Source organism: Budorcas taxicolor, chromosome 1 (assembly GCF_023091745.1).
Source record: "Budorcas taxicolor isolate Tak-1 chromosome 1, Takin1.1, whole genome shotgun sequence".
Lineage (NCBI taxonomy): Eukaryota > Metazoa > Chordata > Mammalia > Artiodactyla > Bovidae > Budorcas > Budorcas taxicolor.
The window spans coordinates 190743014-190770678 of NC_068910.1; the positions used below are offsets into that span (position 1 = coordinate 190743014).

The window sequence follows — 27665 nt, forward strand, 5'->3', positions numbered from 1 at the left end:
CCTGTCCAGGGATCAAATCCATGCCCTTGGCAGTGGAAACGCAGAGTCCTAACCACTGGACCACCAGGGAATTTCCTAGAAAGAATACATTTTTTTTTAAATTGCAAGATAATTGCTTAACAATGTTGTGTTGGTTTCTGCCATATAAAAATGAGAATCAGCCATAGTGTGTGTGTGTGTGTGTGTGTGTGTGTGTGTGTGTGTGTATCCCCTGTGTCTTGAGTGTCCCCCCCCCACCCCTCTTGGTTGTCACAGAGCACCAGGCTGAGCTCCTTGTGTTATATAGCAACTTCCCAGCAACTATTTGTTTTAAACATGATAATGTATATATTTCAGTGCCACTCTCTCAAGTAGCAAGAACAGTGGATTCGAGGTCAGTAAGGCTGAGGATAAGAAGTCTCTTTGAAGGCTATTGCTTATTCAGGTCCTTGATCTCATATCAAAAAATCACCTCACCCCCAATTACTCTGTTCCTTTACCATGCCAGTGTTTTCAAAGCATATTCACTGTATGAAATTATGTGTTTTATTTATTAACTCATTTGTTTTTCAACCCTCACTAGAATGTAAGCTCCCGGGATTTAAGGGATCTCTTTGAGGACTTAGGATGAACCTTCCCTGCCCAAGTTTTTGGCAGTAGCAGCAGAAAGATACCATTAGCTCAGGTGTGACACACCGGAGGGAGAGGAGTGGCAGGTCTGGTTAGACGTGTTGCATTTGAGACGGCATGAGCAATGTGTGTTTTGTTTTAGCTGCACTGCGAGACATGCAGAACTTCCCCATCCAGGGATTGAACCTGTGCCCCCTGCATCGGAAGCATGGAGTCCTAACCACTGAACCACCAGGGAAGTCCAGTCTTGGGAGATAGGAGGAAGGCAGTTATTTATTTGTGAGGGGATAGAACTTAAGTGAGAGACTGGCCCTAGAGATGAGAATTGGGGGAGTCCATGAGTGTGGGTCAGATTTCCAAGAGAGCAGCTAGTTAAAAAGAGAAAGAGACTCCAGACACAGCCCTCAGCAAACACCAGGGTGTACCTGGCAGTCAATGGAAGAAAAATCTGCAGAGAAAACTCAAGAGACATGCTTAGAAAGGCAGGAGGAGAAACAGTGCAGTGGCACCATGGAAACTTAGGAAAGGGACTGTTCCAGGAAGGAGGAAGTGATCATCTGAAGCCAGTGTTGCAGAAAGGTCAAGGCAGATGACGAAAAAGGATCCTGTAAATCTGGGAATTAGAATACATTAGGGGGAATTTCCTGGCAGTCTAGTGATTAGGACTCTGCACTTTCACTGCTAAGGGTGTGGGTTTAATCCCTGGTTGCAGGTCAGGAAGCAACAGTTAGAACTGGACATGGAACAACAGACTGGTTCCAAATAGGAAAAGGAGTACGTCAAGGCTGTATATTGTCACCCTGCTTATTTAACTTATATGCAGAGTACATCATGAGAAACGCTGGGCTGGGAGAAGCATAGGATGGAATCAAGATTGCCGGGAAAAATATCAATAACCTCAGATATGCAGATGATACCACCCTTATGGCAGAAAGTGAAGAGGAACTAAAAAGCCTCTTGAGGAAAGTGAAAGAGGAGAGTGAAAAAGTTGACTTAAAGCTCAACATTCAGAAAACGAAGATCATGGCATCTGGTCCCATCACTTCATGGGAAATAGATGGGGAAACAGTAGAAACAGTGTCAGACTTTATTTTTTGGGGCTCCAAAATCACTGCAGATGATGACTGCAGCCGTGAAATTAAAAGACGCTTACTCCTTGGAAGGAAAGTTACGACCAACCTAGTTCAGTTCAGTTCAATCGCTCAGTCGTGTCTGATTCTTTGCGACCCCGTGAATGACACCAGGCCTCCCTGTCCATCACCAACTCCCAGAGTTCACCAACCTAGACAGCATATTAAAAAGCGGAGACATTATGTTGCCAACAAAGGTCCGTCTAGTCAAGCTATGGTTTTTCCAGTAGTCATGTATGGATATGAGAGTTGGACTGTAAAGAAAGCTGAGTGCTGAAGAATTGATGCTTTTGAACTGTGGTATTGGAGAAGACTCTTGAGAGTCCCTTGGACTGCAAAGAGATCCGACCAGTCCATCCCAAAGGAGATCAGTCCTGAGTGTTCATTGGAAGGACTGATATTGAAGCTGAAACTCCAGTACTTTGTCCACCTGATGCGAAGAGCTGACTCATTTGAAAAGACCCTGATGCTGGGGAAGATTGAGGGCGGGAGGAGAAGGGGACGACAGAGGATGAGATGGTTGGATGGCATCACCGACTCAATGGACATGGGTTTGAGTGGCCTCCAGGAGTTGGTTACGGACAGGGAGGCCTGGCCTGCTGTGGTGTATGGGGTCGCAGAGTCGGACATGACTGAGGGACTGAACTGAACTGGGGAACTAAGATCCCACAAGCCACACTGCCAAAAAAATAGAAAGGAATATATTGGTGGCCATGGTGAATATAATATTCATGAATGATTGGGAATCTAAACTGCATTTGAATTGTATGTAGTTGAGATAGTGGGAGGTGATGAGGAAACACCAAGGGCTTAGCTGGCTGGGGAGGCATCCTGCATCAGGAATTTTGGATTTGGTCAAAAATGGGGAGATTGAAGCGTATTTAGAGAAGACAGCTGAGGAATGTTTGTGAAATGAAGTAGTAGAAGAGGAAAGCATGGATACCGAGAGTCCAGATGGAGGTACCAGGCTTAGACTTGGAGAAAGAAAGCTTCTCCTCTGGACCAAGAGAGAGATCCATGAATGGCTGACGGTGTAGCTGGTGGAGCTGTGGGGAGTGGAGGAAGGTACTTCCCAGTGTCCTGACTTCCTTTGAGAAACAAGAAGCCAGTGGTGGCCTAGGGCTTGAGAAATCTGGTGAACATTTAGATTGGCCCTTGAGGGTGAATCAGAGAAGGCAATGGAACCCCACTCCAGTACTCTTGCCTGGAAAATCCCATGGAAAGAGGAGCCTGGTAGGCTGCAGTCCATGGGGTCGCTAGGAGTCGGACACGACTGAGCGACTTCACTTTGACTTTTCACTTTCATGCATTGGAGAAGGAAATGGCAACCCACTCCAGTGTTCTTGCCTGGAGAATCCCAGGGACGGCGGAGCCTAGTGGGCTGCCATCTATGGGGTCGCACAGAGTCGGACATGACTGAAGCGACTTAGCAGCAGTAGCAGTTAGCAGTTGAGGGTGAATGAGAGGAAACTGATTATCGATACGAGAAAGACTTTCATCAGTTTTTGTGACTCTGAGGAAGGAGATGAGCTTATATCTCATAAGTAAGGGCTGGTACCAATTAACAAGGCTATATGATTTTTTCCAGCTTCTCTCAGCGGTTCTGACATTGAAAGTGAACCCAGAAGAAAGAGTGATCTCAGGTTAGGTATTGAAAAGGTAGGTAGGTGGCTTGAAAGTCCAGGGGTAGAGAGTGACATCACCACAATAGTGGAGTGGGAAGCTGTAGAGATTGGTCCCTCCACCACAGCAACTGCTGATTGGGAAAGATTGGAGCAAGCTCTTTCACATCTCTGCAACCTGACCCGTCCTGATATTAACTTGCAGACTGCTGGGATGAAGGTGGAGACCCCTGTCCTTGGGGAAGAGACAGCATGTGCCACCAGCTCCGTTCTTCAGCCCTGCTGCCTTCAGGACTGAGGGCAGGTGCCAGGGCAGGTCATGGGAATCTTGTCCCACAAAGATTTGGGGCTCCTAGTTGCTGTAGTGATAAAGAACCTGCCTGCCAGTGCAGGAGACATAAGAGACACAGGTTTGATCCCTGGGTCAGGAAGATCCCCTGGAGGAGGGCTTGGCAACCCTCTCCAGTATTCTTGCCTGGAAAAATCCCATGGACAGAGGAGCCTGGTGGGCTACAGTCCACAGGGTCACAAAGAGTCGGACATGACTGAAGAGACTTAGCATGTCACACATGCAGAACCTACTGAATAGAGTGAAGTAAGTCAGAAAGAGAAAAACAAATATATATTTTTATGATTAAAAATTAAATTAATTAAAAACTAACGCCTACCCATGGAGTCTAGAAAACTGGTACTGATGAACCTACTTGCAGGGCAGGAATAGAGACACAGATGTAGAGAACAGCTGTGTGGACACAGTGGGGGAAGAAGGTGGGACGAATTGAGAGTAGCGTTGGCGCATATGCATACTGTCATGTGTGAAATAGCTAGTGGGAAGCTGCTGGATAGCACAGGGAGCTCAGATCAGTGCTTCGTGACAACCTAGAGGGGTGGGATGGGGGGCTAGATGGGAGGGAGGCTCTAGAGAGAGGAGGTACGTGTATACTTACGGCTCGTTCACATTGTTGTACAGCAGAAACCAACACAACGTTGTAAACCAATTGTCCTCCAATTAAAACTGAACTTCAAAAAATCGGGCCTATATACTCTGGTGGATTTTGCAATGCCCTGCAGAACTGGCACAGATGCCTACCTAGGCTCTGGCGCTCTCGGCTACAGTGGCTTCCTTTGGCACATCTCTTGGAAGATTTTAAAGGGCCAGTACCTCTTTTGGGATTTGGGGGCCTCACATTTTAGAAACTGTGTGTCAGATCACTAGCTGATCACACAGGAAAGATAACAGAAGCTTCAGAAACATCAGTGACCACACATAGCAAGGAATACTCAGGGTGCAAAACCAGTGTGGAAAAGTCACAAACTGATAGCTGCAGCTCTCGGTTAAGAAAGAATTGGCAATAACCAAGGAGTGGCAAGAACAGATTCCTAGAGCTACCACATTTATTTTCAAAAGAATGAAAATTTAAAGTATCTCACGGAGGGACCTCCCTGGTGGTCCGGTAGTTAAGAATCTGCCTGCCAAAGCAGGGGACGTGGATTCTATCTCTGGTTGGGGAATTAAGATCCCACATGCCTCGGGTAAACTAAGCCCGAGTGCCACAACTACTGAGCCCACGTGTGGCAAGGAAAGATCTGTATGATGCGGTGAAGACCCCACATGCTGCAACTAAGACCAACACAGCCAAATAAACACATACATAACTAAATAAAATAAAAAATATAAAAGAGAAGAATCTCACTGACCTGAGTTAAAAACTAGTTGATATAAGCAATGTTGGATAGATTTATCTTTTACAAATTGAAATTATATATGAAGGTATAAAATTACACATTACAAACAGTATAAAACCATACAGTTCAGAATTCATGCCTTTTCTTAAAACCACTTTCAACTCCCTTACTTGCTCTGCCTTTCCTGTAAACAGCCCCTCTGTATTCAGCCTCACAAGTTATTAAAGCAAGATGTGTTTTTATATATTAAACTAACAAAAAAATCAGTGTGGGTGAGATTATGGCAAATTTGTTTCACTCATGCATTGCTGTCATATTCTACAATATATTCATGCTTCACTTCAGTTCAGTTCAGTTCAGTCACTCAGTCGTGTCCAACTCTTTGCAACCCCATGAATCGCAGCACGCCAGGCCTCCCTGTCCATCACCAACTCCCGGAGTTCACCCAGACTCATATCCATCGAGTCAGTGATGCCATCCAGCCATCTCATCCTCTGTCATCCCCTTCTCCTCCTGCCCCCAATCCCTCCCAGCATCAGAGTCTTTTCCAGTGAGTCAACTCTTCGCATGAGGTGGCCAAAGTATTGGAGTTTCAACTTTAGCATCAGTCCTTCCAAAGAACATCCAGGACTGATTTCCTTTAGAATGGACTGGTTGGATCTCCTTGCAGTCCAAGGGACTCTCAAACGTCTTCTCCAACACCACAGTTGAAAAGCATCAATTCTTCAGTGCTCAGCCTTCTTCACAGTCCAACTTTCACATCCATACATGACCACAGGAAAAACCATAGCCTTGACTAGACGGACCTTTGTTGGCAGAGTAATGTCTCTGCTTTTGAATATGCCATCTAGGTTGGTCATAACTTTCCTTTTTTTTTTTTAATTTTTATTTTTACTTTATTTTACTTTACAGTACTGTATTGGTTTTGCCATACATTGACATGAATCTGCCACGGGTGTACATGAGTTCCCAATCCTGAACCCCCATCCCACCTCCCACCCCATATCATCTCTCTGGATCATCCCCGTGCCATAACTTTCCTTCCAAGGAGTAAGCGTCTTTTAATTTCATGGCTGCAATCACCATCTGCAGTGATTTTGGAGCCCCCCAAAGTAAAGTCTGACACTGTTTCCCCATCTATTTGCCATGAAGTGATGGGACCGGATGCCATGATCTTTGTTTTCTGAATGTTGAGCTTTAAGCCAACTTTTTCACTCTCCTCTTTCACTTTTCTCAAGAGGCTTTTTAGTTTGTCTTCACTTTCTGCCATAAGGGTGGTGTCATTGGCGTATCTGAGGTTATTGATATTTCTCCCGGCAATCTTGATTCCAGCCTGTGCTTCTTCCAGCCCAGCGTTTCTCATGATGTACTCTGCATATAAGTTAAATAAGCAGGGTGACAATACGCAGCCTTGACGTACTCCTTTTCCTATTTGGAACCAGTCTGTTGTTCTATGTCCAGTTCTAACTGTTGCTTCCTGACCTGCATATAGGTTTCTCAAGAGGCAGGTCAAGTGGTGTGGTATTCCCATCTCTTTCAGAATTTTCCACAGTTTTTTGTGATCCACACAGTCAAAGGCTTTGGCATAGTCAATAAAGCATATTCATGCTTGCTTTGTATCAAATTGACACGTCCAGATACTTATCAAGGAAAACTGATGCTCTACACTCCTCCATGCACCACCTGGTAGGGACACCCTAACTGAGAAGGCATTTGACTGTGTGGCATCAAAAGTTATTAGAACAATCACTATGCAGTACTGGTTACAAGATCAAATATAGCAAGTTTTGCCACATTTAAGGAGCTGGAAAATTGTCTTACTCTTTGATTCAGTAATCTCACACATAAAAGTGGGAGAGATTTGGGGGAATAGCCCAATAAAAGCAACAATAGTGCCTTGGCAGTCACTTTTGGAAATAGGGTCATTGCAAATGTAGTCATTTAATTAGGATGAGGTCATAATACAGTAGGGTGAACTCTTCATCAGATGTGACCAATTTCCTCATGAGATGCAGACACAGGGACACCACCATGTGAAGAAGGAGGATAGGAGTGATGTGGCTTTGAGCCAGGGGACGTCAGAGATTGCTGCAAATCCCTGGATCCCTGGGTTGGGAAGGTCCCCTGGAGAAGGGAGTGGCAACCCACTCCAGTATTCTGGCCTGGAAAATTCCATGGACAGAGGATTCTGGTGGGCTGCAGTCCATGGGGTCGGAAAGAGTCGACTGTGATTGAGTGACTGTTGCACACTACCGGAAACTTGGGGTAGATGAGGTCAGACTCTCTTACGGCTTCCAGAGGGAGCATGGCCCTACTGACACCGTAACTTTGGACTTCTAGCCTCCAGAACTGGGAGACGATAAATTGCTATTCTTTTAGCCACCCTGTTTGTGATACTTTGTATGGCAATCCATAGAAACTAGGGAGCCATGACCAGGCAATGGGGAAAGAAGAGTCTTTTCAACAAAGGATACTGAGAAAACTGGACATCTGCATGCGAAAGAATGAAGTGAGACCCTTACCATATACCAAATAAAAAAATTAAGTCAGGGGACTTCCCTGGTGGCCCTGTGGTTGGGACTTGGCACTCCCACTCTGGGGGGCACAAATTCAGTGTCTGGTTGGGAACTAGAATCCCGTATGCCATGCAGCCAAAAAATTTTTAAAAATAAAAATTCAGTAAAGAAAAGGAAACTAAAAATGGATCAATAAATACATTTAAAATACAAATCTATAAAACTCTTACAAGAAAATGTAGAGGAAATCTTCATCACTGTGGATTTATTATGATTTCTTAAATGACTTCAAAAGCACAGCTAACAAATGAAAAAAATAGATAAGTTGAACTTTAAAAACTTTTTTAAAGTTGAAAATTAAAAACTTTCATGCATCAAAGAATGCCGTTAAAATGTTTTTATCTGTTTATGATGAGTAATTTAAAAAAATTTTTCTTAACTATTAGAATTCTCCAAAATAGAAACAGAATTACCTTAATTTAATCCAAAATAATAAGAAATAAAGTTGTCTTGAAATTATTTTGGCATAGTGTATAATTTGCGATTTTAAAATGTGTCTGAAAAGTTTATAGCCATTGATATCTTAAATTTGATTTCTGAAAACTGACTGAAACACGTAATATGAAAGGTGTGTGTCTTGCTGTGCTTGGCTTCTAATTTCATTTAAGACTGAGGACTAAAACAAACAGAGAATCACTTTTCTGACTGGTAGTAGTAATAATGGTGACCATTTGGATCATTCAAGGAAAAAGAAGTACTCTGTTCATGATGTAGGTGAATGCTGTGATCCCATTAATAAAAGTGAAAACCAGAAAGAAAAGAAAAAAGGACACTTTGAGTGAAAACTCACAAAATGGTAGAAAATATTGCAAATTGTATATTTGATAAAGGATTAATATCCAGAATATATAAATAACTCCTATAGCTCAACCATACCACCAAAACCTAGATCCAGTTATGAATTTACAAATGGTTAAAGATTTGAATAATATTCAAATGGTCAATAAGAACATGAAAAATTCTTGTTGAGGAAATGCAAATCAAAACCACAATGAGGTACCACTTCACACCCCGCAGGATGGCTATAAGTTTTTAAATGTAAAATAACAAGTGTTGGTAAGGATATGGAAAAATTGGAACTCTTATATAGTGGTTGTTGAAATGTCAAATGGTGCAGCCATTGTGGAAAACTGGCAGTTCCTCAGAAACTAAACATAGAATTACCATATGACCCAGCAATTCTAATCCTCGATATGTACACAAGGAATTGAAAGCAGGGACTCAAACAGATACCTTACAGCAGTGTTTATAGCAGCATTATTCACAGTAGCAAGAAGGTGGAAACAGCCCAGGTGTTTGGAGATAGTGGCTATGTTAACATTAATGCCACACTGTATTGTGCACTTAAAAATGGTTAAAATAGTAAACTTTATGTTATGTATATTTTACCACAATTTAAAAAAGAATTGATAGAGATCATGTGAAGGCAAGTTGTTAAACTGATTTGTTGTTGTTCAGCTGCTAAGTTGTGTCTGACTCTTTTCTGTCCAACTCTTTGTGACACTATGGATTGTAGCCACCAGGCTCCTCTGTCCATGGAATTTTCCAGGCAAGAATATTGGAGTGGGTTGCCGTTTGCTCCTCTAGGGATCTTCCCGACCCAGGGATCGAACCGCATCTCCTGTGTCTCCTGCGTTGGCAGGTGGATTCTTTACCCCTGAGCCACGTGGGAAGCCCCCAGTAAAGTGGAAGAAAATGTAAATAAGCCCAGTAGGAAAGTAAACCTAGGTGAGGTTCTCAGGAAGAAAAGGGAATGTTTGAGGGATTAAAGGAAGGGAAGGTATTTAGGGAGACTGAGAGAACTGAAATAATATTGGGTTGACCAAAAAGTTCATTCAGGTTTTTCCATAAGATGGTACAGAAAAACCCAAACAAACATTTTGGCCAATCCAGTAGCAAGACATGCCTACTGATATATTACAAAGTTAAGTTTTTTGGGGGGCTGGTAGTTAATTTGCCTTATTTATTTATTTTTTTAACAAGTTGGAATTGGTATATATGTAATGTTTTTAATCCTGATTTTTTTCCTTTAATATTATACTGTGAGAATTTTCCTCTCATTAAGCAATTTTGTATTTTCAGTTGAAGTATACTTGATTTACAATGTTTCAGGTTTATAACAAAGTGATAGAATACCAGTGGTAGAATGTTTCCAGGTGGTAAAGTTGAGGATGTGACCCTGGGTGAGGACTGCTAAAGAAGCATTGGAAATGACAGTCTTGGGAATTGAACGTGGTCTGGTGGCCCAGATGGTAAAGAGTTTGCCTGCAATGCGGGAGACCTGAGTTCAATCCCTGGGGTGGGAAGATCCCTTGGAGAAGCAAATTGCAACCCACTCCAGTGTTCTTGCCTGGAGAATTCCATGGACAGAGGAGCCTGGTGGGCTACAGTCCATGGGGTTGCAAAGAGTTGGACATGACTGAGGGACTAACATTTTCACTTTTCACTTTCACAGTCACACAGGGGTAATGTTTCCTCCTGGAGGAAAGACAGCAGGCCAGCCAGGGCTGGATGCTGGAGCTGAGTGGATGACAGTGATTGATTTGCAGGAGCCTCAAAGGAAAAAGTATTTATTTCTACTATATTTCTTAGGGTTATACTTTCATTGTAGTGTTGACCCAGTTTGTTGAATTTATTTATTTATTTTTTTGGACAAATTTTGGGAAACCAAGTAGGTTGCCAGTGGCTAACCAGTCCTAAAGTTGAGACGCATAAAATAGGATAAGGCTACATTTCAGCACTCCTGTAGGTACAGTTTTTATCTGATTGTGTATTATCAAGATAAGTACAGTGAAAGGAAAAAGCATTGGCTTCTTTATCTTGCTTTTAAAGTTGTATCAGCATCTTTAAAGATGTTTCATCAGTTTTGCTTTGTTTTCGGAAGTGCCTGCATTGTCATGCTTCAAAAAGGATAGCTTTTTGGATAGAATCTGATTGAACATTTTATGCTATGTATCACATAATTGTTACAGAGTGTGCTCAATTTGTCAAATCAAAAAGAAGAGACATTTACAGAGCCCCACCTAATTAAATCATATGTTGAAACTACAGTTTGGCCTCTAAATTTGTTTTCTCTTGTGGCGGCAGATCTTTTATATAGTGTAGTCACTGATTTATAATGAGTCTCAAAATACTGTTTCCATCTTTCTTAGGAAAACGGGAAAGCATTTCCACAACTTCATTAGTTGGCAAGACCTAAGAGCTACTGAACTTGTAAAATCTTGGAATAGTTCTCTTTTAATGAAGGTAATCTTTTTCTTATGTTCTGTGATTTGGATGTTACTGTTTTTCCTGTATATATTCTTTAGCTGTATGCTGAATTATATAATCTACTGATGATGTTTTAGGACATTAAGAAGAGAATACACACTGCATACTCCCCATACTAGTGAAATTTAATAGGAGTCACCCTGAAGTATGTGTGGTGGGTTGAAGTGCTTAACAGCTACTCTTCATGAAGTCCTGAGGAGGTATGGGGTGGGCCAGAGGTTCATAAGTTACTGAGAATTCATTTTGATTCCTGGAGAAATAGAAAAAATACCGACTATGTCCAGAATAGGTACAGACCATGTCCAGATTTTATCATCTGGACATAGTTATAAAAGTGGAGAATGGATATTGAGGTAGATAACTAGCTGACTGCCTGACTGCCGCAATCTTTCAGCATGATGCCTGGCACGTGGAAAGGCAGTGACGAGGCTGGTGACAACAGGGGCAGCAGTTGCGATATATCACTCAGAAGTGTGAGATTACTGAGTCAAAGAGGAAGGCAGTTTTCCAGCTCCTCAAATGTGGTGATACCTGCAATATTTGGTCTTATAATCAAGACCAAATATTATTACATTATATTATACTAAATATTAATTATAAGACTAGCTATGCAATACTGATTATTTTAATGCTTCTAATACCACACAGTTAAATGCTTTCTCAGCTAGGTTGCCCCTCCTAGGTAACGGATAGGGGAGTGTCTGGAACATCAGGTTTCCTTGATAAGTGTTTGAAGACATTAATTTTATATGAAAAGCAAGTCCAAATATTGGGTCAGCCAAAAAGTTTGTTTGGCTTTTTCATAACATCATGTGGGAAAACCAAACCAACTTTTTGGCCAACCCAACATATTATAAATATGACAGTAATACATGAATGAAGCGTATCTGCCATAATCTCACCCACACTGATTTTTTTGGTTAGTTTAATATATAAAAATATATTTTCCCTTAATAGCTTGTGAAGCTGAATATCAGAGATGCTGTTTACAGAAAGAGCAAGGGTGTTGAAAGGGGTTATAAGGAAAGGTTGTGAACTTTGGTATACTATAAAATTGTACTGTTTATAATGTGCAGTGTTATAGTTTAACATATAATTTTAGTTTTTAGTCAGTCAATTCATTAGACATTTCATTCCTTAAGGTGGCTTCCCTTGTGGCTCAGACGGTTAAGTGTCTGCCTACAATGCAGGAGACCAGAGTTCGATCCCTGGGTCGGGAAGTTCCCCTGGAGAAGGAAGTGGCAACCCACTCCAGTATTCTTGCCTGAAAAATCCCATGGACGGAGGAGCCTGGTAGGCTACAGTCCATGGAGTCACAAAGAGTCAGACACTAAGCAACTTCACTTCACTTCTTCACTTTACTTAAGTTGGTCACTAAAGTGTTTAAAATGTTTGTGCCTTTGAAAATAAATTGTGAAAACATTTATTTCTGTAGAATAAGCCCCAAATCTCAAGTCGTGACATAAAATTGGCATCAGGCACAAAACTGAACATTTAAAGGACTTTGGCTACTTGATACTGAACATGTCTATGATGTACCTTTGGGCCTCTCCTAGCAGAGAAATGCATACAAACAGATTCTTAAGCGTTTCGCACACAAAATTGCAGAGCCGGTCCTGCTGAAGGAACCCTACCCTGTAACTGTCCTTTTCCAGATGCTTGTGGTGACAGCAGTGATGGGAGGTTCTTGGAAATGTTCAGGAAGGATGCGCCAGAGTTGGCACCGAGGTCGTGAGTTTAGCCACCACTGCCCCCAGGCAGAGTGATGGAGAAATTGAGGCACGGTGGCCATCTCCTGGCACCATGTCTCCTCCACGCACCCAGGCTTCTTCTTACTGTTGTCCTGATTCGTGCCTAATGGCTGCTAAGGTTCTTCTTTGCTTTTAGCCTAACTTCTTATCATAGTTTGACCCTGACCTCTTTCCAGACCCCGCTCTCCCTGAAGCTGCTAAGTAAGGGTTAGGCTCTAGCTTTGCCAGCCCTCAAGCCCTTTCTCACCGTAAAGCCCTCATACCTGCAAGGGACCCCTCCAGCATCATGGCTGGACTCTTCTCATCCTTCAGGGCCCGGCTCACCATCCCCTCCTCTGTGGGAGCCCTTCTCTGCCTTCTTATTTATAGCAGCATCTCCGCCTCCAATCCAGTCTTTATTACTGTCCTTTCTTTCACAATAGCCATCAAACTTCAAAGATCTAACACACATTTCTTAATTGAAGTTTTAGTTGAGACAATTGTAGACTCACAAGCAGTTGTAAGAAATAATACAGAGATCCCTTATATGTTTTACAGTTTCTCTCAAGTGGTAACAGTTCACAAAACTATAGCATAGTGTTAAACCAGAATATCGACATTAATATATTCCATAGATCTTATTCAGATTTTCCCAGCTTTACTCTTACTCATCTTTATAGGTGTATGTGTTTTAGTTTCTATAGTGTTTTTCCGTATGTTCACTTACCTGGCACCACAGACAAGGCGCTGAATACTTTCATCACTACAAGGATCCCTCACGCTGCTTTTTTATAACCACACCTGCCCCTCTCCTGCGTTCCTTCCCACTCTCTCCCGTCCTTAGCTCGTTGCAACCACTAATCTGTCCTTCATTACAAATTTTTCTCGTTTCAAAAATGTGAGGCGTGGCATCGTGCAGCATAACCTTTTTTAATCTGGGTCGTTTTTCGCTTAGTATAATTCCCTGGAGAACACAAGTCGTTACATGTATCAGTTCTCCTTTCTGCTTTATTGCTGAGTTTTATTCATGTGCCACCTGTTGAGGGACACCTGTGCTAGAGTGAGTTTGGAGCTGTTACCGATAAACCTGTTATGAACATTTGTTTACGGGGTTTTATGCGAGCGTAAGTTTTCGTTTCTCTGAGGTAAGTACCCCAAGAGGATGACTGCTAGAATATAGGGTAATTGTGTGTTTTGTTTATAAGAAAATAAATGCTGTACTTTTTTTTCAGAGTGGTTGTACCATTTACATTTCCACCAGCAGTGTATGAGTTATAAGATGTGTATTTTTTCTAACTTTGAAAAGAATGATTTTTAAAGTGAAAGTCGCTCAGTAGTGTCTGACTCTTTGCTACCCCACAGACTATACAGTCCATGAGATTCTCCAGACCAGAATACTAGAGTGGGTAGCTTTTCCCTTCTCCAGGGGATCTTCCCAACCCAGGGATTAAACCCAGGTCTCCCGCATTGCGGGTGGATTCTTTACTAGCTGAGCCCCAAGGGAAGCCCAAGAATACTGGAGTGGGTAGCCTATCCCTACTCCAGGGGATCTTCCCAACCCAGGAATTGAACTGGGGTCTCCCAAATTGCAGGCAGATTCTTTACCAACTGAGCTATCAGGGAAGCCTGATGATTTTTAAATAGGATGCGTTTTTAATCATTAGGGATTTTTTTTTTTTGTCATTTTAACCATGAATTATATCTTAGCATTATATCACAATGTGACTTATAGCATTTTTTCTTTTTTAGTAGTATATTAAATAGGGGTTCATTTTAGAACCGTTGTATTCTTGGATGATCTCATTTATTGATTGGATTACTTATTTACCTGTCTCTTCCTGCTAGAATGTAAATTTCGAGGAGACGGGGATTCTGCCTGTTTGCTCTATTTTCTCAGGGCCTTAGCACTGTTCTTGGGACTTGGAAGGCACTCAATAAATAGTTGTTAAGTGTATGAACAAAAATGTTAATTGATGGCATGTTGATTAACAGTGCAGGTGTTAGAAGTCTTAATATTTTTTGTGTGCCACCAAAGTATCTACATTTTAACAGAAGGTCCGTGAAGGATCCCAAATCTAAGTTTTTATAGAGAAAAATCTAGTTGCTTATGGAGGAAGAACTTCAGTTTGAAGCGTTTCTTAACATATAACACATCAGAAAGAGGATGATTAAATACTTTTTTAAAAGTCTTATATTTAATAAGTAATGTAAAGTGCAGAAGGTTGGAGTGCAGAAGGTCGGAGTCCTGAACAGGATGAAAAGGAGGGTACAACTTCTGGTTATAAGATGAATAAGGTCTGGGAATCTAACGTGTAATGTGATGACTACAGTTAATAATTCTATATTGTATAACTGAAATTTACTAAGAGAGTAGAACTTAAATGCTCTCACCAAAAAGAAAGAAAAGGTGGAAAAAGCTGAAGTCTGTTGTTCAAAAAAAAAAATGAGGAACAAAACTGGAATGACAGAACTGAGTCTACACATTCATTGATTGATGCCTTATGCCAAAAATGGAAGAAAAATAAATTTGTATTTCTATTCTAAATAAACCAAAATCTTTCAGTTTGGTTGATAAATAGATTCTCTATAATTGAATTTTTTGTAAAACATCAGTTTCAGAAGTTGAATCATCCATCTGCATCCTTGTCATTAGGTAGCAGGATACGTGTTTATTTTGTTCTTTTGAGGGTTTTTTTTTAGTATGTTTTACAAACCTTAAAGCTCAATGCTAGTTTTTTGTATAAGGCTTTTTTTTTTCCAATTAAAGATTTTACATACTAAGAAGTAAACTTAAAACTGTATATTAAAAAAAAAGCCTGTATATTTAATCTTCAATCATTAGATAAATATAAATAGTATTAAATAAAATAATTCATCCCAAATTTTAAACACTTAATCTGTAGGGAAACTTCCCTTCTGGGTTAATACTAAGTTGATTAAAAATATATTTCTAATAGAAAAATAGCCTTCTCCCTTGACTCTCTTGCTTTACTTCCCTAGTTAAAAATAGGTAAAGAGGTAGAAAATAGTTATTTTTAAAAGGTTTTTGTAAGTGCTTGAGCCTCTAGTGTTCTAAAGAAATTCATAGTAGGTGTGTCACATTTCATATTTTAGACTGCAGAATGTCCTCTTAGGGTGCTTTGCTTGATTTCCTTATGTGCTGAGGACACTATATAAGGAGTTAAAGAAGTTGTTTGCTGTTGAGTTTGTTTGCATGTGTATAGAATTGATATAGAAACATCAAAGGCCATTAAACACATTTTCCTAAAATATCTTTTTTTTTTTTAAACAAATAGCTCATACACAGTTCCTGCCGAGTACTGCACTTTTTCACCAGAAGTAAACAGTTTCTAGCGGCCAGTTTGTTCACTTTCACAACTCAGCATGTTTCTTTGAGACTGGCCTGGATTTTGCAGAACCTGACTGAGGTAAGAAAAGATTATATGTGTGTGTATTTGAGGGATGAAAAAAAATGGAAGGAATAAGGATATTAATTTGATTATTTGAGGGAAAATTGTGTCTACCACATTGGGATGGAAGACAAGGAATCTTTACTCAATATTTCTTTAAACCATTTTTATGGTGAATCATGTCACATATAGAAAAGTAAACGAACCAAAATGCACCTACCACTCAGTGATACTTTGTGGAGCAAACATCTGTTTAACACTACGTGAATCAAAAAGTAGAACACGGTGGCACTGTGTGTTACATTTTCTTTCCATGTTTGTAATTTACATGTTTATTCCTCGGCACTACACTTAGGTTTCTTTGCTGGAATGTTTTTGAACTTTGTAAATGGAATCATACAGTGTTTATTCTTTTGTGTCTGACTCCTTTTGCTTAGTGTTATATTTGTGAAATATACCATTGTGTGTAAATTAATTTTCTTACCTTCTCATTGCTATTTAGTGTTCAGCATATGATTTTACCATGGTGTGTGTATCCATTCTGTTCATGTACATTTGCTTTATTTCCAGTCTGGGGCCATTATGGATAATGCTGTGTATTTCTATTGCTGTAAATGTATTTCTATTGTATCTATACATGGGAATGGAATTTTTTAGGGCATAAAGGTGTATATATATATTTTCACCTTTAGTGGATAATATCAAACGCTTTTACAGTTTTTGTCAATTTACACACCCGTCAGCAGTGAATGAGAGAGCTTATAATTTCATTTACCATCATAATTGATATTATCAGTCTTTAATTTTAGCCATTTTGGTGGGTAGGTGGTGATATGTCATTGTGATTTTAGACTAGATTAAAAAAATGAAATCAAGCTGTGTGCTATCTTACAGGAGACATACTTTAGACCAAAAAAAAACAGATTGGTTAAGATTAAATGGGGAGTTCCCTTGGGATCTAGAGGGTGAGTTCTGGGCTTTCACTTCTGGGGCCCAGGTTCAGTCCCTGATCAGCATGCCCCTCCCCAAAAGAGAACATGCAAAAGGCTAGTGAATGAGTCAAAATGACACTTAAATGAAAGAGTAAATGGATGGAATCTGCTGTACAGAACAGACATACAGACATACAGAAGACAGTCTTGTGATTGCCAAGGGGGAGGGGGAGTTGAGGGAATGATTGAGAGTCTGAGATCAGCTGGTGCAAATTAGAATGTATAGGATGACAGGGACTTACTCTGTAGCACACAGAGCTACAATCAATATTCTGTGATAAACTATAATGGAGAAAATATGAAAAAATATATAGACATATATATAATTGAATCATTCTGCTATATAGCAGAAATTTATACAACAATGTGAATCAGCTATACCTCAGTGAAATATTTTTTTAAAAAGTCAGTGGATAAATTCATGTTGATGTATGGCAAAACCAATACAATATTGTAAAGTAATTAGCTTCCAATTAAAATAAATAAATTTAAATTAAAAAAAAAGTCAACGGATAGAAAAGATGTCCATGCAAACAGCAACCATAAGCTAAGTGACTATGCTAATATTAGATAAAACGGACTTTAAAAACAAACAAAATTTTACTAAAGATAAAGAAGAGCATTTTAAAATAATAAGTCAATCCATCACAACAATTACAAACTTGTATGCACCTAATAACAGTGTTCTAAAATACAGGAAATAAAAGTTGGCAGAACCAAAAGTGAAAATAAAAAATTCATCAGTGGTAGTCGGAGATGTCAGTATCCCATTTCAATAATTGGTAGAACAGCTGGAGAGAAGATCGATAAGGAAACAGAAAACTTGAACAATAGCATAAACTATTTAGACCTAATAGACTTTTATAGAAAACTAATAACAATAAAACGAAGATCATGGCATCCGGTCCCAGCACTTCATGGGAAATAGATGGGGAAACAGTGGAAACAGTGTCAGACTTTATTTGGGGGGGCTCCAAAATCACTACAGATGGTGATTGCAGCCATGAAATTAAAAGACGCTTACTCCTTGGAAGAAAAGTTATGACCAACCTAGATACTATATTCAAAAGCAGAGACATTACTTTGCCGACTAAGGTCCGTCTAGTCAAGGCTATTGTTTTTCCAGTGGTCGTGTATGGATGTGAGAGTTGGACTGTGAAGAAAGCTGAGCGCCGAAGAATGATGCGTTTGAACTGTGGTGTTGGAGAAGACTCTTGAGAGTCCCTTGGACTGCAAGGAGATCCAACCAGTCCATTCTGAAGGAGATCAGCCCTGGGATTTCTTTGGAAGGAATGATGCTAAAGCTGAAACTCCAGTACTTTGGCCACCTCATGCGAAGAGTTGACTCATTGGAAAAGACTCTGATGCTGGGAGGGATTGGGGGCAGGAGGAGAAGGGGATGACAGAGGATGAGATGGCTGGATGGCATCACAGACTCGATGGACATGAGTCTGAGTGAACTCCAGGAGATCGTGATGAACAGGGAGGCCTGGCGTGCTGCGATTCATGGGGTCGCAAAGAGTCGGACACGACTGAGCGACTGAACTGAACTGAACTGAATAACAACAGGATATACATCCTTCTTAAGTGTGTATGGAAGCTTCTCCAGGATAGACTATATTCTACACCATAATACAGTCTCAATACATTTAAAAGGGCTGAAAGTATACAAAGTATTTCTATGACTACAAAGGAATGAAATTTGAAATAAGTAATAGAAAGTTGGGAAGTTCAAAACCATGTGGAAATTAAACAAAGCAATTTAAATAATCTGTTAAAAAAAGAAATCTCAAGAGAAATTAGAACATATTTTGAAATGAATGAAAATGAATGAAAACATAGTATACCAAAATGTGATATAGCAAGAATAGTGTTTACAAGGAAATATAAATTAAGACTATATTACATAGAGAAACTATGTTAAAACAAATCTAATATTCTATCTTAAGATACTGGGGAAAAAAATGAGCAAACTAAACCCAGACAAGCTGAAGGAAAGTAATATAAAGACTAGAGTGAAAACTGTTGAAATAAAGAATAGAAAAACAGTTGAAAAAATCAACAGAATCAAAAGTGGGTTTGAAAAGATTAGCTAGACTGACAAAGAAAAAGAAGAAACAAAAAGAAGATCCAGATAACTAAAATTATGAATGAATATTAATTCCAGCTTCACTGAAGTTAAAAGCATTAGACAATACTATGAACAAACATATGCGAGCAAATTAGATAACTTAAATAAAAGGGGAAATTTCTTAGAAATGCACAACTACCCAGACTGACTCAAGAAGATATATGCAAGCTGAATAAATCATTTGTCCAGACCCGTGGTGGATTCATGTCAATGTATGGCAAAACCAATACAGTACTGTAAAGTAAAATAAAGTAAAAATAAAAAAAAAAAAAGAAAAGAAATTAGTACATTTTAATTTTAGAGGAGTTTTCGGTTTACAGAAACCTTGAGCAGAAAGTACAGAGTTTCCATATTCCCCCAATACAGTTTTTACATATTATTAATATGCTGCATTTGTTACAATTGATAATCAGTAGTGACACATTATTATAAAGTATTATTAATGTGATATATCTGCAATTACAGTATCATTTATAGTGGTTTCACTGTGCAGATTTTATATGAACATAAATTTTCACCTCATTTGGGTAAATACCTAGGTATGCAATTGCTGGATGATAAGGTAAGAGTATATTTTAAATTTGTTAAGAAACTGCCAAATTGTCTTCTGAAGTGGTTCTACCATTTTGCATTCATCCCAACGATGAATGGGAGTTGCTTCATATCCTTGCTAACATTTAATGTCAGTACTTTGGATTTTAGCTATTCTAATAGTTGTGAGGTTGTGAAGTGGAGAAGGAAATGGCAACCCACTCCACTGTTCTTTTCCTGGAGAATCCCATGACAGAGGAATCTGGTGGGCTACAGTCCATGGGCTTCCCTGGTGGCATAGATGGTAAAGCATCTGCCTGCAATGTGGGAGACCTGGGTTCAATCCCTGGGTTGGGAAGATCCCCTGGAGAAGGAAATGGCAACCCACTCCAGCACTCTTGCTGGAGAATTCCATGAACAGAGGAGCCTGGTAGGCTATAATCCATGGGGTAGCAAAGAGTCGGACACGACTGAGAGAATTCACTTTCACAGTCCGTGGGGTCGCAAAGGGTTGGACACGACTGAGTGACTAACACACAATAGTTGTGAAGTAGTATCTCATTGGTTTAATTTATAATTTCCTAATAACAAGTGATACAGAAATATGGCTCTACTTTTATTTCTTATTCTTTATGTTGATAAGGACCTGCAGGATATATATTGACTAGAAAGGATGACTGCAAAGATCCTTTTCTCATCCTGATCTTGAAACAAAAGCTTTCAACATTTCACCATTTAGTATGAGTCTATGATAGGTTTTCTTTAGATATTCTTAATCAAATTTAAAGAAATACTCTCCTTTTCCTGTTTGCTAAGATATTTTGTAATGTATGGATGTTGATTTATCAGGCACATTTTCTGCACTTATCTCAGTGTGACAACCTGCCTGGGCCTCATGCGTGCATGCATGCTAAGTTGCTTCAGTCGTATCCGACCATGTGCGACACCATGGACTATACAGGCTCCTCTGTCCATGGGATTCTCCAGGCAAGACTACTGAAGTGGGTTGCCATTCCCTTCTCCAAGGGATCTTCCCAACCCAGGGCTTGAACTCCTGTCTCTTACATATCCTGGATTGGCAGATGGGTCCTTTACCACTGGTGCCACCTGGGAAGCTTGGGCCTTGTAAGAAGTTTTAAATTCATTGCTTGATATCTTGTTGATTTGGAAAACTGATAATATCAACTATTATCTTCAAGTATAAATTTCTGCTCCATTCTCCTTCTGAAAATCTGCTTACATATATGTTAGATCTTTTGACTAAATCCTTTTTGACTCCCACTTTTTATTACATATTTTCCATTCTTTGGTCTCTATGGGCCTTATTCTGGGTATTTTTATCTAACCTGTCTTCCAACTCTTTTATTATTTCTTTTTTTCTAATACACTGTTATTAAAACCCAACCATTAAGTTCTTAGTTTTTTAGTTTTAGAATTTCTTTCCACCCCTATGCCCCAAGTCAGTGTGTTACTTTAAAAGTCCATGGCTAGTATTTGTAACTCCTATGGATTGTCTCTCCTTCCCACCCTCAGCAGCCACCCCTGCCACAATGTTCTCTTGTTTCCTCATATGCCTGATTACTTTGTTGTTATTCAGTCACTAAGTCATGTCTGATGCCATGGGCCACAGTACACCAGGCTTCCCTGTCCTCCACCATCTCCCAGAGTTTGCTCAAACTCATGTCCATTGAGTAGGTGATGCCATCCAACTATCTCAGCCTCTGTTGCCCCTTTTCCTCCTGCCTTCAGTCTTTCCCAGCATCAGGGTCTTTTCCAGTGAATCAGCTCTTCGCATCAGGTGGCCAAAGTATTGGAGCTTTAGCTTCGGCATCAGTCCTTCTGATGAATATCAGGGTTGATTTCCATTAGGATTGACTGGTTTGATTGCAAGGAGACAATATACAGCCTTGACATACTCCTTTCCCAATTTTAAAGCAGTCCATTGTTTCATATCTGGTTCTAACTGTTGCTTCTTGACCTGCACACAGGTTTCTCAGGAAGCAGATAAGGTGGTCTAGTATTCTCATCTCTTTAAGAATTTTCCACAGTTTGTTGTGATCCACACAGTCAAAGGCTTTAGCATAGTCATGAAGCATAAGTATATATTTTTCTGGAATTCCCTTGCTTTTTCTGTGATCCAGTGGATGTTGGCAATTTGATCTCCAGTTCCTCTGCCTTTTCTAAATCTAGCTTGGTTGAAATGATTCAAAGCTGAGATGGAGTTCCTGTAAGAAACTTTTAGTTTACCCCTACTCCTATAGTAGAGTCATTTGGAGTCTTAACCCAATGTGAAGAGGATTGCTCTTGGTCTTCCTGCTTTAGGAAGCCCTGATACTACTCTGTCCCTCGCTAACCTCATGAGTACCTACTGCCTATCAGAGGGGCTGGCCCTGAAGTAGTTTTTAAATGAACAGATGAGTTTACTACCTGGTGGGCATTGTTGCTACTCACTGAAATACAGATTAACCTTTGGGGACTTGCCTGTTGGTCCAGTGGTTAAGACTGCACTCCCAATGCCAGGGGCACGGATTCAGTCCCTGGTCGGGGAACTAGAATCATGACACATAGCATGGCAAAAAAGAAAGATGCAGATGAACCTTCGTCTAATTTGAAACAAATTATAGAATCACAATTTCTAAATTTAGGAAGTTTCAAATATCATTATTTTACTTTAAGTTCTCCATATTTAGGGTTCCTGGTGGCTCAGGGGTAAAGAATCCGCCTGCAGTGTAGGAGTCACAGGAGATACGGGTTCAGTCACTGAGTCTGGAAGATCCCTTGGAGGAGGGCATGGCAACCCACTCCATATTCTTGCCTGGAGAATCCCATGGACAGAAGAACCTGGGGGGCTACAGTCCAAGGGATTGCAAAGAGTTGGACATGACTGAAGCAGCTTAGCACGCATGTACACGTTCCATATTTAAGTGGCATAACCCCTGACTCTTCAAAATACTTGTTATAAGAAATCTACAGGGGACTTCTCTTTTTAAAACTTACGCCATTCATCTTCTTTCATTGATCCCTGCTACTATTAAAATATAATTCGTTCTTAAATATGTTCATTTGCTGTTTTTTTTTAACCTCATTTATTTAGCAAGTTTTTTTTTTTTAACGTCTGTTATTTGAAAGAGATGTTCCTAGGTGTTGGAGTTATAAATGTAATCTAGTTCCTGCTCTTAAGGAGCTTAGGGAATGAATGGTGTTGTGAGGTAATAACTGTATGGAAGATATTTTTGAATGCTGGGTTGGGCATATCCAGGAAACGCTAGTCTTCAAGGACAAATAAGAGTTGGAGAGATGACCAAGTAGGATTTGGGGAATTGTTTTCCAGTAAGTTAACGATATCTTTACAAGCTTGGCAGTTTCTCTGTTAGTTAGTTTAAGGAGGTTTTGATTCTTTTTTTGCTTTGGCAGATTTCTTCTGTGATGTGCCAAGTAAGTAATATTTTAGGCTTTCAGAGGTCATGAGGATTCCCTCGCAACTAATCCACCACTGTAGCATGAAAGTAGCCATAAATAATACATAAAGAAATGAGCGTGGCTGTGCTCTCTGTGTTCGGTAAAACTTTAAGGAAATGAGAAGTTGAATTTCATGTTTCATGTATTACAAAGTATTCTTTTTGTTATTTTAACCATTATAAAATTACAAAAGCATTCTTAACTTGTGATATAGAAACAGGCAACTGTTTTGATTTGACCTGTGAGCTTTATTGTGCTATATCGCATTTTAGACTTTCTATATTTAGACATATTTGTCTATGTAAACTAAAAAATAGATACACTTTTTCTTCATCACAAAAGTAAGCATGCTAGGTGTAAAACTATAGCCTTTCGTACTCTATAGTAATTGCTTAGAATTGTTGAGGGTAAGTTCTAGAAATTATTTCTCTATATATTAATTTTTATAAAAAATGAGATGATACTGTGTTTAGTGATCGGCACTTGATCATGCACTTAATAATTTATCCTTTTTGAACTGATTGTGTGCTGCTGTGTTTTCAAGGTGCGAAAAGCAACAGAAGAAGAAAATTGCTGCTTTGGGACTGTCGATACCTGGTTGTTACATAAGCTCACAAAAGGTAAAGGTGATTTGATAGATCTGCTCAGGCAACTGGAATTTGACCAATAGAAATCATTCATCTTAAAGAAGTGAAAGTTTTAAACTTTTTCCCCCATATCCCAGACATCCTGTTTTTTCTGGGACCCTAATAACTTCCTGTTATAGTAAAGCTAGATTAATTTCAGATATTTTCTAAGACAAGAGTGATTTTTAAATTGTGATGACACCTCAAACGTAAGACTGAAAACAGTCTTATGTTTGAGAGTGTAAGACTTGAGTTCAATACTGAATCTGCTTCTTTGCAACTATACCTAGAGTATATATAGCTGTAGGTAATCACATTGCTTCTCTGAGCCCTTTCCTCATCTTTAAACTGGGAATCATGATCGGACAATGTGCCTAGAAGCCTTAAACAGGAAATTGCTTTGGAGACTTTGCACTGGAAATACACATTTTGAATGAATTTAAGAGCAGGCAAGGTTGAGACTGATAAGGATATGGGTGTAGATTGATACTACCTGATAATAAATAGATCATTTCCAATGTAAATTTAGGTTCTGAATTTGCCACAGATTTTTCAAATGCCAGCACAACTGGACTTTTTGACCCATATGAGGTAAAGTTTTTTCCCCTTCTTTTTGAATCACCAATTTTTGTGTAATTTAGCTAGGATTTTGATGACATATTTTTATGCCCAGATGTGTTGGAGCAAGATCATTACCTCCCTGCTGTCAATCCCGCTCTCTCTCCTGCCTCCTGTGAAGGATACGAGGTAATAATGAAAATCAGACATAGAAACCAGCAAAATTGTCCCTGAATTTCCTTTGTGGGGAAAATTATTTTATCACTATTACACCTCTAAGGTGCTTGTATGTTCATGATGTAACTTTTTGGGCTATGTTAAATTTTAGAATTAATATTTCTAGAGCTATAACTTACTTTTTAATCAATTTTATTTGAAGCCACAATTTTGGATCAGTGGATGAAGAGATATTTGGTGTGCCTATACCAATAGTGGCCTTGGTAAGTAGAAAACTTGAGGATTTTTCCTTGTATAGTATAAACTAAATGAATATCTGTGAATAGTTAGGTTTAGTTTAAGAAACACAAACGTCCTTGCAGAATAGAGTGCGTTTTTTCTTTTTAAGTTAAAGGGCCCTGAATATAATCAGAAGGATTCTCTGTTTTCTGGAAAGGGGACCAATGGGCTAGTGTTCTATCAAGGAAATTCTTTATAACTTTTTCTGACTTCTCTATATGTTGTTTTCCAGAAAAGTACTATGTTAAATTTTTAGAAAATGTTGTATTCTGAGTAATATGTGGTTTACATTTGATATTCTGAGACAAGAAGCAGTGATAGGGCCAAGGCTTAATTTATATTAATATAATGAGAAACTGTGAGAGGGAAATTAAAATAAAAAGACAAATATTTGCATTTTATTTTTTATTATTTTTTAAAGTGTATCTACATTTTATAAAATCCTTTGGGTCTACTGAGACAGTAAAGAATCTGTGGATGAGTGAAAAATCAGCTGTTTCTGGTTTTTGAGGTTTCTTTGTTTCCTTTTAGTAATTAGTTACTTAATTTGGCTGTGCCAGGTATTGGTTGATACATGCGGGATCTTTAGCTGTGGCATGTGAACTCTTAGCTGCAACATGTAGGATCTAGTTTCTTGACTAGGGATCAAACCCAGGCCCCCTGTATTGCCAGCACAGAGTCTCAGCCACTGGACCACCAGGAGCCCCTGAGGTTTCTTTCTTGACTATAGAAACTCAGGCCTTGCTTTGAATTTCCTGTAACAGCTTAAGAAGGTGTAGAACATCTGACCCTAGATAGACAATCACTCCAGTAGTTGGAGGAGTCAAGTGAGGGGAGGGGAATTTAATTCTCAAGTTACAAATTCCTGGAGAAGATCAGTCTTATTCAACTTGGAGTAGGCTCAGGTTTAGATTAAGGTATGGCTAGAAAACTTACTGATTAGTGAGAAAGAATTCTTCAGGTGAGTTTTGGTTCTTAAAATATTGCAGTGTGTATATATATGTATATATATATATATATATATATATATATATATATATATATATACCTACATGTAGTTACATTAGTAAAATGTTATAGGGAGTTCCCTGGTGGTCTGATAGTTAGGATTTGACACTTTCGCTGTCGTGGCTGGAGTTCAATTCCCGATCGGGAGACTGAGATCCCACAAGCCATGTGTTGTGGCCAAAAAAAAAAGTTATAATTTTTCTTTTTAACAAAAATGTATGGTTGGGAAATACATGGTTTTAACCTACATCTACTTATTCACCTATGCTACTTCTTAAAAGGGAAATTGGTGTGGTCCGTTATTTTGACTAATGAATGAAGGTGCTTGCAAGTTGCAAATGACCAGCCTTAGCTGTTTTTTTCTGCACAATTTTATTCTGACTTTTGTTATGAAGATTATTCTTATGATTCTTCAAAGTGGTCAAGTAGTGAAGTGAAGTCGCTCAGTCGTGTCCGACTCTTTGCGACCCCATGGACTATAGCCTATCAGGCTCTTCCGTCCATGGGATTTTCCAGGCAAGAGTGCTGGAGTGGATTGCCATTTCCTTCTCCAGGAGACCTTCCTGACCCAGGAATCGAACCCGGGTCTCCCGCATTACAGGCAGACGCTTTACCATGGGAGCCATCAGGGAAGCCCAGATTGCCCACTAAAAATTCCCGAGAGATGTTAGTTTTCCACATAATGTTATAGTCCTAGAGAGACTCCTGTTATATAGTTGTTACTATGTTCTCACCAGGGAGTTTGTTTAAAGGAAAAAGAAAAAAAAGGAAAGAAAATATTGAGCCATGAGACTACAGTGAGTAAGACAGTGGGATACAGTGAAATGGAACACTGCTAAAGGCATAAAGACCTTAGATTTGTTTGTCTTTGGCAGGTCGCTGACCAGCAATCAGCCATGTTTGGAGAATGCTGCTTTCAGACAGGAGATGTGAAGTTAACCATGGGAACTGGGACGTTTTTGGATATTAATACTGGAAGTAACCCTCAACAGAGTGTTGGAGGTAAGGAGTTAGAATTTATCCTATTTGTTAATGAAATATCATTTTTTTCACTCACTTAACTATTGTGACACTACTTTCCTGTTTTATATTAAGGATATTCTCTAATATTTTTCATTATTCTTCTGAGAGATAGTCAATACCTACTTGCTTTTATTCTTTTAATTAAAAACATTAAAAAATAACCAGGATTCTATGGAAAAATTCAGAAAGATTAGGATATTTTGGTCAGCTTTTCAAAGATTTACCTTTAACATTTGTTATATTTATTTAAATCATCTTTCTAGGTCTCTAAAATTTCTTTCATGTGTTGGGATTTATCCTTTTCGTGAATATTTTTGGGGTTGGTACTTCTCAACTAGGGATGCATGTGTATTTAGGGTTTCATTCTAATTTATTTTTTTGGCTCACAGTATGGCATGCGGGATCTTATTAATAGTTCCCTGACCAGGGGTGGAACCCCTAGCCCCTGTGGTGAAAGCATGGGGTCTTAACCACTGGACCACCAGGGAGTGTGTTAGTTACTCAGTCATGTCTGACCCTCTGTGACCCTATGGACTGTAGCCCGCTAGGCTCTTCAGAAGTCCATGGAATTCTTTAGGCAAGAATACTGGAGTAGGAAGTCCTGTATATTTAGAATTCTAATAACAACTGCTAAGAATTTGTTCTCCCTAATCGAAGAAATCCTGGAATGCAGAATCCAAGAAATTTAGATTGTGTAACTACACTCGGAAGCGCTTGGGGCTTTTAGTCTGAGCCCTGGTCCTTTAACATGGTTACTTAGAGGTGGATTTTAAAATCTTGTTCCTGTCTTTCATCCTCCCTACTGTTCTTCATTTTCCCTTAATTGGGAAAATGAAAGCTAGAAAAAT

General features: G+C 39.4%; 1 protein-coding gene across 1 annotated transcript in view; it reads left to right on the forward strand.

The window, feature by feature from the left end:
* Positions 1-27665, forward strand: part of GK5 (glycerol kinase 5) — a 76822-nt gene that overhangs the window by 25537 nt on the left and 23620 nt on the right. The window contains exons 4-10 of the mRNA XM_052643920.1: positions 10776-10869; positions 15920-16051; positions 23691-23766; positions 24302-24363; positions 24446-24519; positions 24710-24770; positions 26670-26796. Of these exons, the coding sequence (XP_052499880.1) occupies positions 10776-10869; positions 15920-16051; positions 23691-23766; positions 24302-24363; positions 24446-24519; positions 24710-24770; positions 26670-26796 (626 nt within the window). The remainder of the gene's footprint in view (positions 1-10775; positions 10870-15919; positions 16052-23690; positions 23767-24301; positions 24364-24445; positions 24520-24709; positions 24771-26669; positions 26797-27665) is intronic.